Source organism: Oncorhynchus nerka, linkage group LG9a (assembly GCF_034236695.1).
Source record: "Oncorhynchus nerka isolate Pitt River linkage group LG9a, Oner_Uvic_2.0, whole genome shotgun sequence".
Classification (NCBI taxonomy): Eukaryota; Metazoa; Chordata; class Actinopteri; order Salmoniformes; family Salmonidae; genus Oncorhynchus; species Oncorhynchus nerka.
Window position 1 is genome coordinate 60,980,304 of NC_088404.1, and position 15,886 is coordinate 60,996,189.

At 41.9% G+C, this 15,886-nt stretch overlaps 2 protein-coding genes across 4 annotated transcripts in view; one reads left to right on the forward strand and one right to left on the reverse strand.

The window, feature by feature from the left end:
* Nucleotides 1-1,062: 1,062 nt before the first annotated feature.
* commd9 (COMM domain containing 9) lies at nt 1,063-9,126 on the forward strand. 2 transcript variants are annotated; one of them, XM_029668797.1, is made up of 6 exons: nt 1,063-1,167; nt 7,213-7,338; nt 7,687-7,826; nt 7,940-7,974; nt 8,073-8,176; nt 8,512-9,126. In XM_029668797.1, the coding sequence occupies exons 1-6, from the start codon at nt 1,117-1,119 to the stop codon at nt 8,647-8,649; spliced, it is 594 nt and encodes a 197-aa protein (XP_029524657.1). In that variant the 5' UTR covers nt 1,063-1,116; the 3' UTR covers nt 8,650-9,126. The 2 variants fall into 2 exon arrangements, with proteins under 2 accessions (XP_029524657.1, XP_029524658.1); XM_029668798.2 differs by lacking the exon at nt 1,063-1,167 and having other exon boundaries at nt 7,183-7,338.
* A 63-nt stretch (nt 9,127-9,189) lies between these two features.
* The window catches only part of LOC115134625 (L-fucose kinase), a 40,032-nt gene continuing 33,335 nt past the window's right edge, over nt 9,190-15,886 (reverse strand). For both annotated transcript variants that reach the window (XM_029668799.2, XM_029668800.2), the window contains 4 exons: nt 14,241-14,428; nt 13,547-13,646; nt 11,840-12,063; nt 9,190-11,640 (listed from right to left, as the gene is read on the reverse strand). In XM_029668799.2, the coding sequence (XP_029524659.1) occupies nt 11,569-11,640; nt 11,840-12,063; nt 13,547-13,646; nt 14,241-14,428 (584 nt within the window). In that variant the 3' untranslated portion in view covers nt 9,190-11,568. The remainder of the gene's footprint in view (nt 11,641-11,839; nt 12,064-13,546; nt 13,647-14,240; nt 14,429-15,886) is intronic.

Genomic DNA, 15,886 nt, shown 5'->3' on the forward strand with positions numbered 1-15,886 from the left:
GCAGAAGATGTCGTATGCTGAGGCAGTGAAGATAGTAGGAGGAGGATGGGTCAAGGGTGAGGGATCCTGAGAGGATCCCTGTCAGTAGTAGATCTGTGCCAGCATAGAAGGATAGGCCAATGAGTGATATATGCTTCAGTAAGGTTGGCTTCTTAGCTATGGTTATGAACTGTACTGCAGAAATGGAACATAAATCACAGAAAATCTATATTGTTGTGGCAGTTGCAGAGAAGTACTTGGGTGTACAAGATTTGACTTCAGAAGCGTTACATGGTGTGTTGAGTGGTGATGTCCTGTGCTCCCATGCCGTTGGCATGGTGTAGGAGCAGGTAGAATCAAAGAAGTGGAATGGGGTAGGGTAAGTCAAAAGGGTGTTTTTTTTATGTACTTTCTAAAAAATAAAAAGTGTAATGGTTTTACACTCCAGTCCAGTTGGTGGGTGTAAAGCACCTTGGGATTGCCAACTGCTATTTAAAAACCAAAGAAGAAAAATAAGAAACTGTGCACCCCTAGTCTTTGTTGAGCACATGACTCCATGTTTACAGATATTTCCACAAAGATTTTTATAACTAACCCAAGATAGACCAGAGCCTGTCGTTTCCATTGATAGCACCTGAATCATAATGAGCAGAACAAGCAAGGAGGTGGGCAGGGCCAATGACGAACTAGTGAGATCCTATTTACGCGTTGTAGCATTTATTTGCGTAAGGGGATGCCTCATCCTACCTGTCCAGCTACCCACACATATGTAAGAGTGGATATGTAAGAGTGGACTCAATGAAATTCGCAATAACTTAAACGCAACAACAACAACAAAAAACTTCCGCAAAGGGTAAGTCTACAAAATGCAGTCCACTCTTACATATTTTATTTTTGAAAACATACAACTATACGAGATTAAACGTTTCATCGATGAGAACATTTGCAAAATTTCGGCCAAAATCCATCTCGCTCCATCTTCTCCCACTGCTGGCCACTTGGCTTCCTCTCCTCAACATATTTGGTAGTGAGTGGGATCGCCAACCGGATAGTTCACATTTATACATCCGGTGAAATATCTGGAACATCTTTCTTGCTGCGATTGCCATCTGTGTTTTCATTGCATCACGTGGCAAGATGGCTGCCATTTCAGATGAATATTTTTCTTCCTTGCAAATTCTTTTAAAGGTAAGCTATCTACTGTTTGTCGCCTTTGCTATATTTATTAGTGTGATAATCTTTGTGTGTTATCGGTTTGTTATATCAGTCGATGTATCGGTCGCTTTTGTTCATTTCGTAACGTTAGCTAGTTATGTGAACCAGTTTGATTATTATGGCTGGCTTGCTGTATGGAATAGGCTCTGCCAAGTCTACAGTACTATAGCGGTGCGTAAAATCACTCGGGAAGAGTGGCGTGTATGCATGGGTGCCAAAGGGAAGACAGTCTTTCCGCAAACTGGACCAATAAAAAAACGTTTTTTTTTTCTTCTTGTCCTTCAATTCCCAAAAAGCTGAATGCATATCACCAGGAAAACATCCGAGCGAGACGGTGCCCCTTTGAAATATTATTTGAATCTGTGTGGGTAGCTGGACAGGTAGGATGACTGACAGTGAGGGTGAACATGAGGTCATGGGTCAGGTGACAGAGGAATGGATGAGACTGAGGCAGGAATTCCTTTAACCACAAAGTGGTATATTTACTGGGCAGTTTGCTGCATAACAAAGGAAACAGAATAACATGTATCCAATCAAATTCATAATCACAAAGATCAAATCATAAATCATTCTCTAACATAATTAGGTCATTCAGTTCAATAAGAAGTCAATGGGAATCAGTCATTTAGGCTCGGGAATATTCATCATAATAATGAGAAGAATAATACAATCAGTTATCGGTTATTCAGTCTAATCCCCATCAGTTTCATATCAGAATTAATCAGTTCAGCAAACAATGACATGTCATATTTCATCCTTTCAGGTTCGTCTTCATATGTACATGTAATGTCATTACATATTAACCATATCGATGGCATAATTGGCCTGTGACGATCTGTAGGGCCGTGATCATTGTCCATTTACATTACACAATAGGTTTGAAGCATGTACTCCAAGGTAATAACTATAAACAATAACTGATGGCCTGCTCTCCCGATCGCAACAGATTGTTACCTTTCATCTGAACTGATTCGGTGGATTTACGTTGATTCATGGACGCACAGAACGTCTGGATTAGAAGGAGTTAAGGCTCGTATGAATGTCCTGCTTAATGTTTGTCATTATCGTAAATCAACTGCATTGTACTTACTGTAAGGGCTGTAACGTAACAAAATGTGGAAAAAGTCAGTCTTTGTTTGCGTGTCCAAGTTGGAGAAAAAAGACTCACTCTACTTGTAGAGAAATGCCAAACCGCTCGTTCATCTATGACTCTGTCATACAGTAGGCTACATGCTTTTAGTTTTTTTGTCCTAACTAAAATGCTTGTTCACTAGCCTTACTTTCATGGGCAACAAGGAGCCAGCTAGTTAATATTAGCATATATCTAGCTACATATTGAACTTTCATCTTCTCAGGCATTTATGTATGAATTTATGGTTGGATCAGAATTGCCATTATAATCATTGGCCAGTATGGAGAATTAAGTAAAACCACAAGTCAAAATCCCTATCTCCATCCATGGCCAATTTTAGTTACAGTGCATTCAGAAAGTATTGAGTATTCTACATTGTTACATTACAGCCTCAGTCTGAAATTGATTCGTTTTCCCCCTCAATCTACACACAATACCAAAGAAAAAGCAGGCTTAGAAATGTTTGCAAATGTATAAACAAATAATTAACAGAAGTATTCCAAACTTTGTTGAAGCACCTTTGGCAGCAATTATAGCCAAGTCTTTCTGGGTATGATGCTACAAACTTGCCACACAAACTTGCCACACGTATTTGGGGAGTTTCTTCCATCCTTCTCTGCAGAACCTCTCAAGCTCTATCAGATTGAATGGGGAGCGTCGCTGCACAGCTATTTTCAGGTCTCTCCCGAGATGTTCGATCAGGTTCAAGTCCGGGCTCTTCCTGGGCCATTCAAGGACATTCATAGACTTGTCCCGAAGCCACTCCTGTGTTGTCTTGGCTGTGTACTTAGGGTCATTGTCCCGTTGGAAGGTAAACCTTCACCCCAGTTGGAGGTCCTGGGCGCTCTGGAGTAGGTTTTCGTCAAGGATCTCTCTGTACTTTGCTCCGTTCATCTTTCCCTCGATCCTGACTAGTCTCCCAGTCCCTGCGGCTGAAAAACATCCCCACAGCATGATGCTGCCACCACCATGCTTCACCATAGGGATGGTGCCAAGTTTCCTCCAGGCGTGATGCTTGGCATTCAGGCCAAAAATGGTTCAATCTTGGTTTCCTCAGACCAGAGAACCTTGTTTCTCATGGTCTGAGAGTCCTTTAGCTGCCTTTTGGCAAACTCCAAGCAGGGCGGTCATGTGCCCTTTACTGAGAAGTGGTTTCAGTTAGAGGTCAACCGATTATGATTTTTCAACGCCGATACCGATTATTGGAGGACCAAAAAAGCCGATACCGATTAATTTGCAGATTTAAATTTTTTAATATATTTTTTATATACATTATTTGTAATAATGACAGTTACAACAATACTGAATGAACATTTATTTTAACTTAATACATCAATAAAATCAATTTAGCCTCAAGTAAATAATGAAACATGTTCAATTTGGTTTAATTAATGCAAAAAAAGTGTTGAAGAAAGTAAAAGTGCAATATGTGCTATGTAAGAAAGCTAACGTTTCAATTCCTTGCTCAGAACATATGAAAGCTGGTGGTTCCTTTTAACATGAGTCTTCAATATTCCCAGGTAAGAAGTTTTAGGTTGTAGTTATTATAGGACTATTACCCTCTATACCATTTGTATTTCATTATCCTTTGACTATTGGATGTTCTTATAGGCACTTTAGTATTGCCAGTGTAACAGTATAGCTTCCGTCTCTCTCCTCGCTCCTCCCTGGGCTCGAACCAGCAACACAACGACAACAGCCACCATCGAAGCAGCGTTACCCATGCAGAGCAAGGGAAACAACCACCCCAAGGCTCAGAGCGAGTGACGTTTGAAATGCTATTAGCGCGTGCTAACTAGCTAGCCATTTCACTTCGGTTACACCAGCCTCATCTCAGGGCTTGAAGTCCTAAACAGCACAATGCTTGACGCACAACGAAGAGCTGCTGGCAAAACGCACGAAAGTGCTGTTTGAATGAATGTTTACGCGCCTGCTTCTGCCTACCACCGCTCAGTCAGATACTTAGATACTTGTATGCTCAGTCAGATTATATGCAATGCAGGACACGCTAGATAATATCTAGTAATATCATCAACCATGTGTAGTTAACTAGTGATTATGATTGATTGTTTTTTTATAAGATAAGTTTAATGCTAGCTAGCAACTTATCTTGGTTTACTGCATTCGCGTAACAGGCAGTCTCCTTGTGGAGTGCAACGAGAGAGAGGCAGGTCGTTATTGCGTTGGACTAGTTAACTGTAAGGTTGCAAGGTTGGATCCCCCGAGCTGACAAGGTGAAAATCTGTTGTTCTGCCCACCGTTCCTAGGCCGTCATTGAAAATAAGAATGTGTTCTTAACTGACTTGCCTAGTTAAATAAAGGTATTAAAAAAAATCAGCGCCCAAAAATACCAATTTCCGATTGTTATGAAAACCTGAAATCGACCATTCCGATTAATCGGTCGACCTCCAGTTTCAGTCTGGCCACTCTACCATAAACACCTGATTGTTGGAGTGCTGCAGAGATGGTTGTCCTTCTGGAAGGTTCTCCCATCTCCACAGAGGAACTCTGAAGCTGTGTCAGAGTGACCACCGGGTTCTTGGTAACTTCACTGACCAAGGCCATTTTCGCCCCAATTGCTCAGTTTGGCCAGGCGGCCTGTTCTAGGGAGAGTCTTGGTGGTTCCAGACTTCTTCCATTTGAGAATGAGTGAGACCACTGTGGTCTTGGGGACCTTCCATGCTGCATACATTTTTTGGTACTCTTCCCAGATCTGCGCCTCGACACAATCCTGTCTTGGAGCTCTATGGACAATTCCTTTGACCTCGTGGATTGGTTTTTGCTCTGACATGCACTGTCAACTGTGGGACCTTATATAGACAGGTGTGTGCCCTTCCAAATCATGTTCAATCAATTGAATTTACCACAGGTGAAGTCCAAGTTGTAGAAACTTCAAGGATGATCAATGGAAACAGGACTCAATTTCAAGTCTCATAGCAAAGGATCTGAATACTTATGTAAATAAGGCCTTTATTTGTAATACATTTGCAAAAATGTCTAAAAACATGTTTTCGCTTTGTCATTATGGGGTAGTGTGTGTAGATTGAGGGAAACAATGTATTTTATACATTCTAGAATAAGGCTGTAACTAGTGATGTACTGATATGACATTTTTGGCCGATACCTAATGTTTTCCTTGCCAAAAAAAGCAATACCGATATAAAAATAGTCTTAACAACTTTATGGGCTTTCCTGACACCGCATATTATATAGGTCCTGGATTGCAGGAAGCTTGGCCCCAGTGATGTACTGGGCCATACGCACTACCCTCTGTAGTGCCTTACGGTCAGATTCCGAGCAGTTGCCAGACCAGGCGGTGATGCAAATGGTCAGGATGGTGCAGCTGTAGAACTTTGAGGATCTGGGGGACCCGTGGCAATTGTAACCTTCTGCATCACTTTGAGGTACTTTTATTCCGAAGGCAAACTGCAAATTCCACTATTGTCCTTAATCCTTATTGTGGCTAGCTTCTCAAAACACACAACCCGGTCCGGTCGAGCCTCACTAGCCAGATGAAGCTCGCTGGCTGCTTATAACCTTAGCTTTGGGCAACAGGGTTAAGTAGCTAGCTAGCTATTTACTTTAATGAACATGAAGTTCAATTGCAATAGGCGAAAAAGTGGCTACCTAGTTAATAGTTACAAGGATTCCTAAATCTTTGCTAAGAATAATGGAAAGGACTGCAGTTTCTATTGGTCATTGTTTTCAGGCTGGTTGTATTAGTGCTAGTTAGGTACCACGCTAAAGCTAGGTTTTTATTACCAACGCGGTATTGTGGCCGGTGTTTGCTTGTTTGTAGACTTTTGTACAGCTTTGACAGTGCTACTTATAGTGGCGGCGCTTGGCTTGCACATGCAATTTCAGAACACACAACATTCTATAATATAACTGTTATTTGATGTAAAATGAAAAGCTTATTTAACACTAACACGCAAAGACCCAAACAGCGTTCCGTTTGCTATTACTGTGTAACACCTTTAGGGCAACATCTGAAAAATAGCACACTTGGTAGTGTACCGGTGCTCGACCAGTTGGCGAAAGCCAACATCACCCACAACAGAGAACAGTTGATTGTCAAGGGGAATGAATTCCATTATCTTGGCGTTTAATGGATTTCGCCTTTGAGTTGTCTCTCTGAAATTGTCTTACTCTTTCAAATGACTGCTTGATCCACACAGCAGACATTGTGGGCTAGGTTAGGAATGCTGTGTAGTGCAACATTTTACGTGGCGTCATTATCATGTACCTACACACGTAGGCTTTGACATCGGTGTTAAACTGGACAGACATCGGGCCGATAGCGATGTTGGCATTTTTATTTAATGTCGTCTGATTCCGATATATCATGCATCCCTAGCTGTAACATAACAAAATGTGGAAAAAGTCAGGGTTCTGAATACTTTCTGAATGCACTGTAGCTAGCCACTGGAGAACAATACAACAATTCAAATTCTGTCAATGACATCTGGCTTTTGTTGTGAAGCCAAATCCAAACTGGCTTCCCTTGACTTTTTTTTTTTGGGTGCGCCATGACCATTTATAGTTGAGCTCGTTCGGTTAGCGCAACGCTGTTTGGATTATTTGATTCAAAAAAAGAAAGGGTGGCCAAATGCTCGCTGGCTTCCCTTGCATTCAATGATAGATGGGCTACACATACAGAGGGGCACTTATTCGCTTGCTTTCTCCGGTGAAATACATTCAGCCTCTTGTGAATTGAAGGAAAATGATGGCTTCCCTTGGCACCCATGAATACACGCCACTGTAAGGCTAGTCTTACCTATCCCATAATGTGCCTCTGTAGTCTATAGATGAGCCCTGAATGATCTCACAGTGAACGTCTGTCTCTAATCACTTTCATGTCGACTCACTACCGTGAATGGGAGAAGGCTCCATCGAAGGATGCGGTGCGGCAGCTATGTGCTGACAGTTTCCCTTCTGGAGCCCCTGAGTCATGGCGACTCGTGGAAAGTACAGCAGGGACCCTGTCTGTATCTGCCATCGAGGCAAAGGAGGTGAGTGTGAGAAAGTAAAGTAATTGCAATATCAGTCGTCAACCAAGGAGAGAAACAGGTTGCACTGCACACAGATGGCAGCTTTCTAATTCTAACTGCCATTCACTAATTCTCATCAGATTCCAAGAAGCGTTTACATGTCAGGGACCTAGTAAAGCGTGGCGACCCGGGTTCAAAATCTGCGAAGGGCATTGTACTGTCGCTGTTTGCTACAATATTATTACAGAATGCAGGCCTAATGTATAGACCCACCAACATGACTCTTTACACATCTCTCAAACCACCAGTGTTTGTCAAACTAATCATCTGGGAGAGGACACCAATTGATCCTGTGCTCCTCTCTTCCAGCTTATTGCAGCCCTGCACACCCTTTCTCACCACATCCTGTTCCATAACCTGACAGCGCCCGAGCAGATCCTTGTACTATTCCCCAAGTCATTCCACCCCAGCCTCAAGATCCTCATTACCAAGATTATGCTTGAGCACAGGTCTGTAGCCATTCCTCCCACGCTCACCAAGGACCACTTTCTCATGGTTCTTCAACGTACATGTCTAATTTTGAGAACTGAAAGGGTGTCAAATGATTTTTTTGTTGTTGTAGCCCCACATGGAGAAATGAGGCTCTGTCTAATCAAAGTAAGCATGTTCTTTCATATTCCAGCTCTATCTGTTACTGAATGAGTGTGAACGTGTGGTACCAACCCTGACACAACTGTTGGTTGAATGTTCTCCAGTTTCGCTGCCCCATCTAGTGGAGATGGACTGGAGAGTCGACATGAAGACTGCATCTGACTCGGTCAGTCGCATGGCTGTGCCCACCTGCCTGGTGCACATGAAGGTATGCCAATGTGCGCCATGCACTGGTCTCAACAAACATGTGTTCTCCTCACTTTAATATTACAATTTTCTGCACTTTGTCACATACATCCAGTGCTTAACATGGGCAGGGGCTCACTGGAGCCTCAAATGTTCTACTGCTTGAGCTCCTGCACCTCAGAATATTAGCTCAAAAGTATTGTACTGGTACCCATTTCAGTCAGTCAAGCACTGCTTTACATCCATACATCACAAGCACTGCAATAACATTTATAAATGTGTAGATGCTACAACTAGGGCTTGTTGAAGTTGGTCTGGGTATAAGTGACTGTCACTAATAGTGTGTTGCCATTGCAGGTGGAGGACTCCAGCTGTCTAAGGGGAAGTGGCGCTCTCTCATCGGTCACGGTGGAGTTGAGCAAGGAAACTCTGGACACCATGCTGGACGGCCTGGGCCGGATCCGTGACCAATTGTCAGTGGTGGCCGGAAAATGAGACCCCTCACCAGAATGGCCACACCGGAGGCCTTGGGTGCATCATTCTCGATACTCTAAAGTTACTTTTACTCCTCATCTCCTCTCATTTATCTGCACAAATCTGAAAACAGCGAAATCAATTATGGGTGCCCATTTTCTACTAATCGACATAAGTCTAAAATGTAAACACTTGATAAAGTGGCTCACACGACGTCAGTGACACTGCCAGGGTATCAGCCACAAAAGTTGTGTGTCAGTGCCGTTTTAAGGAAGGTGGGAAAGAAGAGGTAGCAATTTTAGACATGGGCTAAAAGATGGAAAAGGAGAAGAGACTCGTTCCTCTAGTCCCGGGGGGAAGAAACAAACAAGTACACACAATCCCATCATTAGCACTGATCTGGTAGTGCCACTACATTCCTCCTTGTTCTTTCAGTAGAGTCAAGAGGGTCTTTTGAATTCAATGTTTATGTCAATAAATGAAGAGATTAATGCTGAAGTTTGTCTTTTCACTGCTCTTGTACTAGGACCATCAAATCAGTCAATACACAGGACCAAGATATTGCAGAGCTGGATTACATGTATTTTAGTCTGACCGTAAACAGTTAGTTACGAAACAAGTTATGGTTCATCTTCATTCAAGTAGTATGTTATTAATGGCTCATTTCCCTTACAATTATATTGTACACTGCAAATACATCAAGGCTACAATCTCTTATCACAGCCTGTTTGTTAACAGGAGGCCCCTACATTTAACAAGCCAAATATTTGGTGTTAGGGTCATTTTTCAAACATTTCTATAGACAAATATTCCCATATCAAAACACAGTAAGAACCTCGCATCAATACCATAATAAACATTTTGATCTTGTTGCATGGGAAAGTAGCAGTTAGTAGTGTGACGAAACCCATAACTAGCCTACAGATATTGTTGCACACACTTTGTCTAGGGGTCCTGTAACATGAATGTGTGCATTTGTGAGAAATCAACGTATGTGCCGAGATGTTGCAAAGGGAGACCGCAAACTTGCCTTGGTCCAGGGCCGGCTCTGTCTCTTGGTTGGCCATCCAAGCGGAGTTTTATTTGTTCAGATTGTGACGAAACACATGTACAAAAAGGAAACCACCAGCAGCCTCACAGCTTACAAGCTGAGACGCTGACTGACGATCACCCTAATTGGCAGCACCAATGTGTGCCGATCAACCAAGCTCAGCACCTGGACCCGGTCGCTGCCACCTGAGGGATTGTGTGTGAAAGGGTATCCTTGACAATGTCCATTAGTAGTAGAATTTGAACCCTTTTTTACAGATAGCCAGGGGCACACTCCAACACTAACACTGTTTAGTGAGTCCGCCAGATCAAAGGAAGTAGGGTTGACCAGGGATGTTTGCTTGATAAGTGTGTGAATCTTCCTGTCCTGCTAAGCATTCAAAATGTAACGAGTACTTTTGGGTGTCAGGGAAAATATGAGTAAAAAGTACATACTTTTCTTTAGGAATGTGGTGTAGTAAAAGTTATCAAAAATGTAAATAGGAAAGTACAGATACCCCCAAAACTACTTAATACTTTACACCACTGTTACAGTATTTTGCCTGGTAAATTGTTTTCTCCCAATGTTTATATGACCCCCAAACAGGCCCATTGTTGCCTGCATACGCCTTTTATAACTCCCGTGCGTGGTTGTAGTGGTGTGCAGATGTGGGTGGTTGTCTATTTTCATTGAATATACACCATAACAAAAATCCATTATTCATTTGTTTAGGCAGATCCTAAGAACCATAAGACTAATAAAAAATATTTTCAAAAGGATAGAATTTCATATTTTGAGTTGAATTATGTTACTGGTCTGTGCAGCCTCTATGGTTGTAGCATTAAACAGAAAAGACACATTTGATAGTAGGCTAAGAATGAAATAATAGAATAAAATACAAAGAATATCCCACACAACTTGCATCATGGCAACATAAAAATATTTATCAGAGCCCAAATTAAACCTGATTTAAAAAAAAAAATGAAATCTACGTGTCACCTCTTTCCAACCCTCACTCTGCTTTGTTAGGGAGCAGGCGTAGGATATTACATTGATAGTATCTTCATCACGACACCGATAGAAAATAATAGCAATCTATATTTTCAAAAGCATTGGAGTCTCGTGTTCCTACTGCGTGTGATCAGTGCTAATGAGCCAACTTGACAAGATGATCATGAGCAGCACTCACCTCAAATCAAATGTAGGCCTATTATAACAAATTGGATGACTTTGCGAGTTTAAGTAAACAATCATTTGATGCCTTCAATTGCATTAGCCTACTTTATTCCAATATTTTCATGATTCAGTGATATTTGTTTCCACAGTTGTGGTTAAGGAAATAGTGCATGATGGGTGAAGTGACATACCTCGCAAAGTTTCTAACTGCCAGGATGATAGTAGTAACGGCCGCTGTCTAGCAACCATCAAGAGCTTAAGAGCGGAGTGCGTGCCAATGCCGCCTCAGGATTTTATGGCTACATTTCATTCTAAGCCGTAGGCAGAACTTTACCGTAATCATGACGAGGTCGGTTGGCGGAAATAAACATATGGACTTTGTCTCGCGGGCAATACCTTTCTTATATAGAGAGAAGTCGGCATAAAGTTGGCAGAATAATGTCTCGGTTTGAAAGGTGTACATGTCCCAGTGGAGGCTGCTGAGGTGAGCGGCTTATAATAATGGCTGGAAGGGAGCAAATGGAATGGCATCAAGCACCTGGAAACCATGTGTCTGATGTATTTAATACCATTCCATTCATTCTGCTCCAGCCATTAGCACGAGCCCGTCCTCCACAATTATGGTGCCACCAACCTCTTGTGATATGTCCTAACACTAACCGTCCCCCAATAGATCATAAAAGTTAGAAATGTGTATAAAAATGGCTTAGGGTCCAGACATCCATCTGTCTGTCTCAAGAAGACTTCAGCAGTGAGATGCCGTCCATGTCCAGCTCAACTGGATGGACACTGAAGTCTCGGAGGCCCTGGGACACAAACAGTCAATGTCAGCTGAAACGCTGAGCATACCTCAACTCTGCTTTTAAATGAGTTCTTTTGGTTTCTTTTTAAACTCAAGTTTTAAGCACATAGGACTGATATAACTGCCCTGTTCATTCCCTGGCATCTTCATTTGAACTATACCTGATCCTTTCAGTATATCGCCATCTGTCTATATATACTCACTTGTGTGTTGTTGAGGACCTGACGCACTGCCTCCCCCTGCTGTGGCTGGCGGGTCAGCAGGTAGAGGAAGCCCCCTCCGCCCGCCCCAGCCAGAGTCTGTCCCAGGGCCAGCGGGCGCAGGGCATCCATCATGGTCCGCACAGCTGCCGGCTCACACCCCGGAGCCATCACCTTCTTCTGGCCCCAGTAACGCTCCAGACAAGCCCCCAGCCTGGGGAGAGAGCCTAGAGGGAGATGGAGAGGATTAACAAACACATTTAGCATCTCCTGGCTTCCACATTTAGCCTACAAGCCACTGATGCAGACCTTTGGAACGTCTACCTTTTGAAAAGTCTAACAAATCCATGTAATACACCATCACAATAAATCCATTATGTATTTTAGACAGGACTAAAGAAACATGATATGAAGAAAATGTATATTTCAGAAGAACAGAATAGCATACTCTGAGTTGTCCTTATGTTAGGTCCTGATCTGGCTATGCCAAATGGCTGTGTGCTACACTACTTCATTTAGCAGACAGGATTTCCTTAGAATTCCGTGGCATTATTTTATAGTATGAAGAATACAATTGAACAAAGCTGAATAAAATAGAAAGTATATTTTCTCAAAATAATTTGAGGGTGTGTGCACATGAAGACATTCTGTGCACGTTTTGAACCAATTCCGAGGTGCGTATTGAAGATATTGGAAGAACTGTCCACATTTACTTTTCGTCAACCAACAAGATGAGTAGGCCTAACGAACAGCAAAAGCACTAGACTATGTCAATCTACTATCCCCCATAGTACAAAGGTTGACCTACTCTATTCTGTGCGAGAAATAAATATTCCAAACATAGTCTGGGACAGTTGTGTGATGCGACAGATCCCAAATTAATATAACCACTAGCATAAAAAAAATGTTTTAAACAATGAGCCTGACGCAGCAGATGAGAACTTTTAGCTGAAAATGTTGATAAACTATTATGCTATTTCTTCACATTATAAGCACAGCAATGTGCACACGGCAGTAGGCTACAAGCACGAATGTTCCATTAGCAGGAAAACACCATTCACAAAAAAGTGACCACAAATGTGATTATGCATTAAATGCTTTTATTTTCAAGGTGCATTTTTATGGTAAAAATTATCTTCCCCAAACTTGAAACTCACACACTGCGTATGTATGCTATTTAGACTCTACACCTGTTGTAAAGCGGATGAATGTGCTTTATTTGGCCACTTTAGTTGTAATATAAACCTTATCAAAACATATAGGCCTATTAAGCAGGGCATCATTCACGAGTGATAATTTATCATTCACAAGTGATTGTCACCCATCACACTATTCTTGGTTTAATCTCGTCTTTACATATACTATATATATACACACACACACACATATATATACACACACACACACACACACACACACACATATATATATATATACACACACACACACATATATATACATACATACACACACACACACACACACACACACACACACACACACACACATACATACATACATACATATATATACATACACACATATATATATATGTATGTGTGTGTGTGTGTATATAATTTGTTTTCATTTAGAAGGGACCATTATCATGCGCCCATCTCAAAACAGGTGCAGCTAGAAAACAAATCTGCCAATTAAAATATGCAGCCCCACTTAGGTACGAGTTTGAAAGACCATTCCCCTCCCTCTCACCTTCTGTACAGGCGCGGGCACACTCTTCTGCGTTGTCCACTAGCTGCCCGGCGTTCTCCACGATGGAGGGGATACGGCTGTACCAGCGCCGCACCGTGTCCTGCACAACAACATGGCAGCCATTTTAGAGACGAGACACCCAACATCCTTCAAACTGTACCAGGGGTACAGCTCAGTAGTCTGAAGTTGCTTCCTCTCCTTGGCTATTCCTCTAAGTAGCTGTAGAAGTTGACATACTATTTTGATCATGTAGTTTTGAAAGATTTCAGCTAGTAAATACATGGTACATGTGAAATGACAAAATGCCTGCAGCACTGAGAGGAAGTGTTCTACCACAACTGTACACTGTAAACAGGAAGTGATCAGAAATATTATTGTGGAAACAGGAAGTGTGGATGCTTGATGAAAATATATTAAAAGGAACTTTACAGAACCTCATTAAATCCCAAAGCGATTTTTTGAACCCTAAACTTGACTAAAAGCACAAAACAAGGTGTTCTAGCACACAGAGTCAGAAAGTGTTGGATTTATTACAGTGGAGATTTAAACTCAATACAGACTAAAAGGCCTGATTTATAAGTTACAATAATTTTTTGAAAGTACAAAAAGTCAGTCTTTTAAATGAATGGTATAAAGTTAAGGGGTTAACATTGTGACTTTGAATAAGTGGATGGTGGAAGGCTGGATGGCTAACCTGCAGCAAGTTTCGTGCAAGCCGAGTCTTGCCGGTGTAGACCAGCAGGAGGTGCTGTTGCAGTGAGAGCAGAAAGTCGTCGGAGAGAGGGAGACGTTCCACTTCCACCCGGAGGGGGAGACAGGCTTTGGAGCGCGCCACCTTTACTCCACCCACCAAGCCTCCGACCTGGTCCTGCCAACCACCACCTCAGGAGGGAGATCGGGAGAGAGAAGGAAACAGAATGAGTGCATCATAACAAATAACATATCATAATATTCTATTAATATAATATGCCATTTAGCAGACGCTTTTATCCAAAGCGACTTAAAACCCTTTGACACGGGTGGTCCCTGCTGTGTACGCTCAAACCGGTGTGATTAGAACACTTCATTAGAATGTCTAGTTACGGTTGACGTGTTTGAGCTGGCCACACTGTTTTATCACAAAACAATGTTGCAATTATCATTGTGTTTTATAGGCTACATTGGTCCTAGCGCTAACTGAGAAAAGAAACACAAGCTGTCATATTTAGACAACTCTTGGCTGATAGAAACCATAATATGAATTAACAATGACTATTTACACTTCATCACATCCTGGGTGAGCTCACCAGTGATCAAAATAATTGAGTAAAGCCCTTTCTAAAAATCTAAAGTAGTCCGATGGTGTGTAGTTGTGCGCGCCGCCATGGTTGTTTTTCCCCATCAACCAAAGATAAGAGGTAACAAGATGAGTTGGGTCTGTTTGCAGTATGCATGTTAAAGACGAAGGGGATGTGTCGTCTCCCATCATTCACTTCCAGAAGTTCTCGAGTGAACCATCCCTTCACCTGGCTATAACATAATTTGTCTGACAGATGTTTTCGTGACTCAGAATGCATTGAATGATGTCAACAAACATGGCTCCACACATAGCCGGCAAACAGCTTAGCAAAATATATTTATAACGGACCTAAGCTGGTTTATCTGTGTCGTTTACAGTGGGAGCAAATGAAGCATAGTGGGCAGAACAATGAAGAAGGTGAGCAAAGCCAAGTATGAGCTAGTGAGATCCTATTGGCACATTGTAGCGTATATTTGCATTTTCAGTCAGGGAGCACCTCCTCTGATTCGAACTTGCATTCTTAAACGCCATTTTTTTTTTACTTTGGAAAAGTGTCAAATCTATAAAACGTAGTGCACTGTGTTTGTAGCGGATTCTAGTTTTGGGAACAGAAAAATGTATTGAGATCCAGATGTTTCATAGATGAGAAAATGACCAGAATCTCGGCCCAGTTTCACTACTAACGACTGGACTTCCTCTTCCCTCTTCTATATTTGGTTGTGAGAAAATGTTCTAAACTGATGCTTCAGCTTCATAGCCCCTGTGACGTGCCTGTAGCTTAGCATTAGCTCAGCATAATCAGTATAACCTTCAAAAAAGTATTTTACACACATGTCCATTACAATCTATGCAAGAATCCAAAGTTATTATAAGTAAGGAAAAGAACAATGAAGGCAACACGGGAGCCAGGGTTATGGCTAGAAGGGATCCCAGCTTTTGTCAGATTTGACTTTTCGTAGCAGGTTAGGAAAATTAACATAGCAGGTTAAGAGAATTAGGTTAAGGTTAGGAAAAGGGTTAGGATTAGCTAAAATGGATCCCATCTAGCCATGTCCGGACGC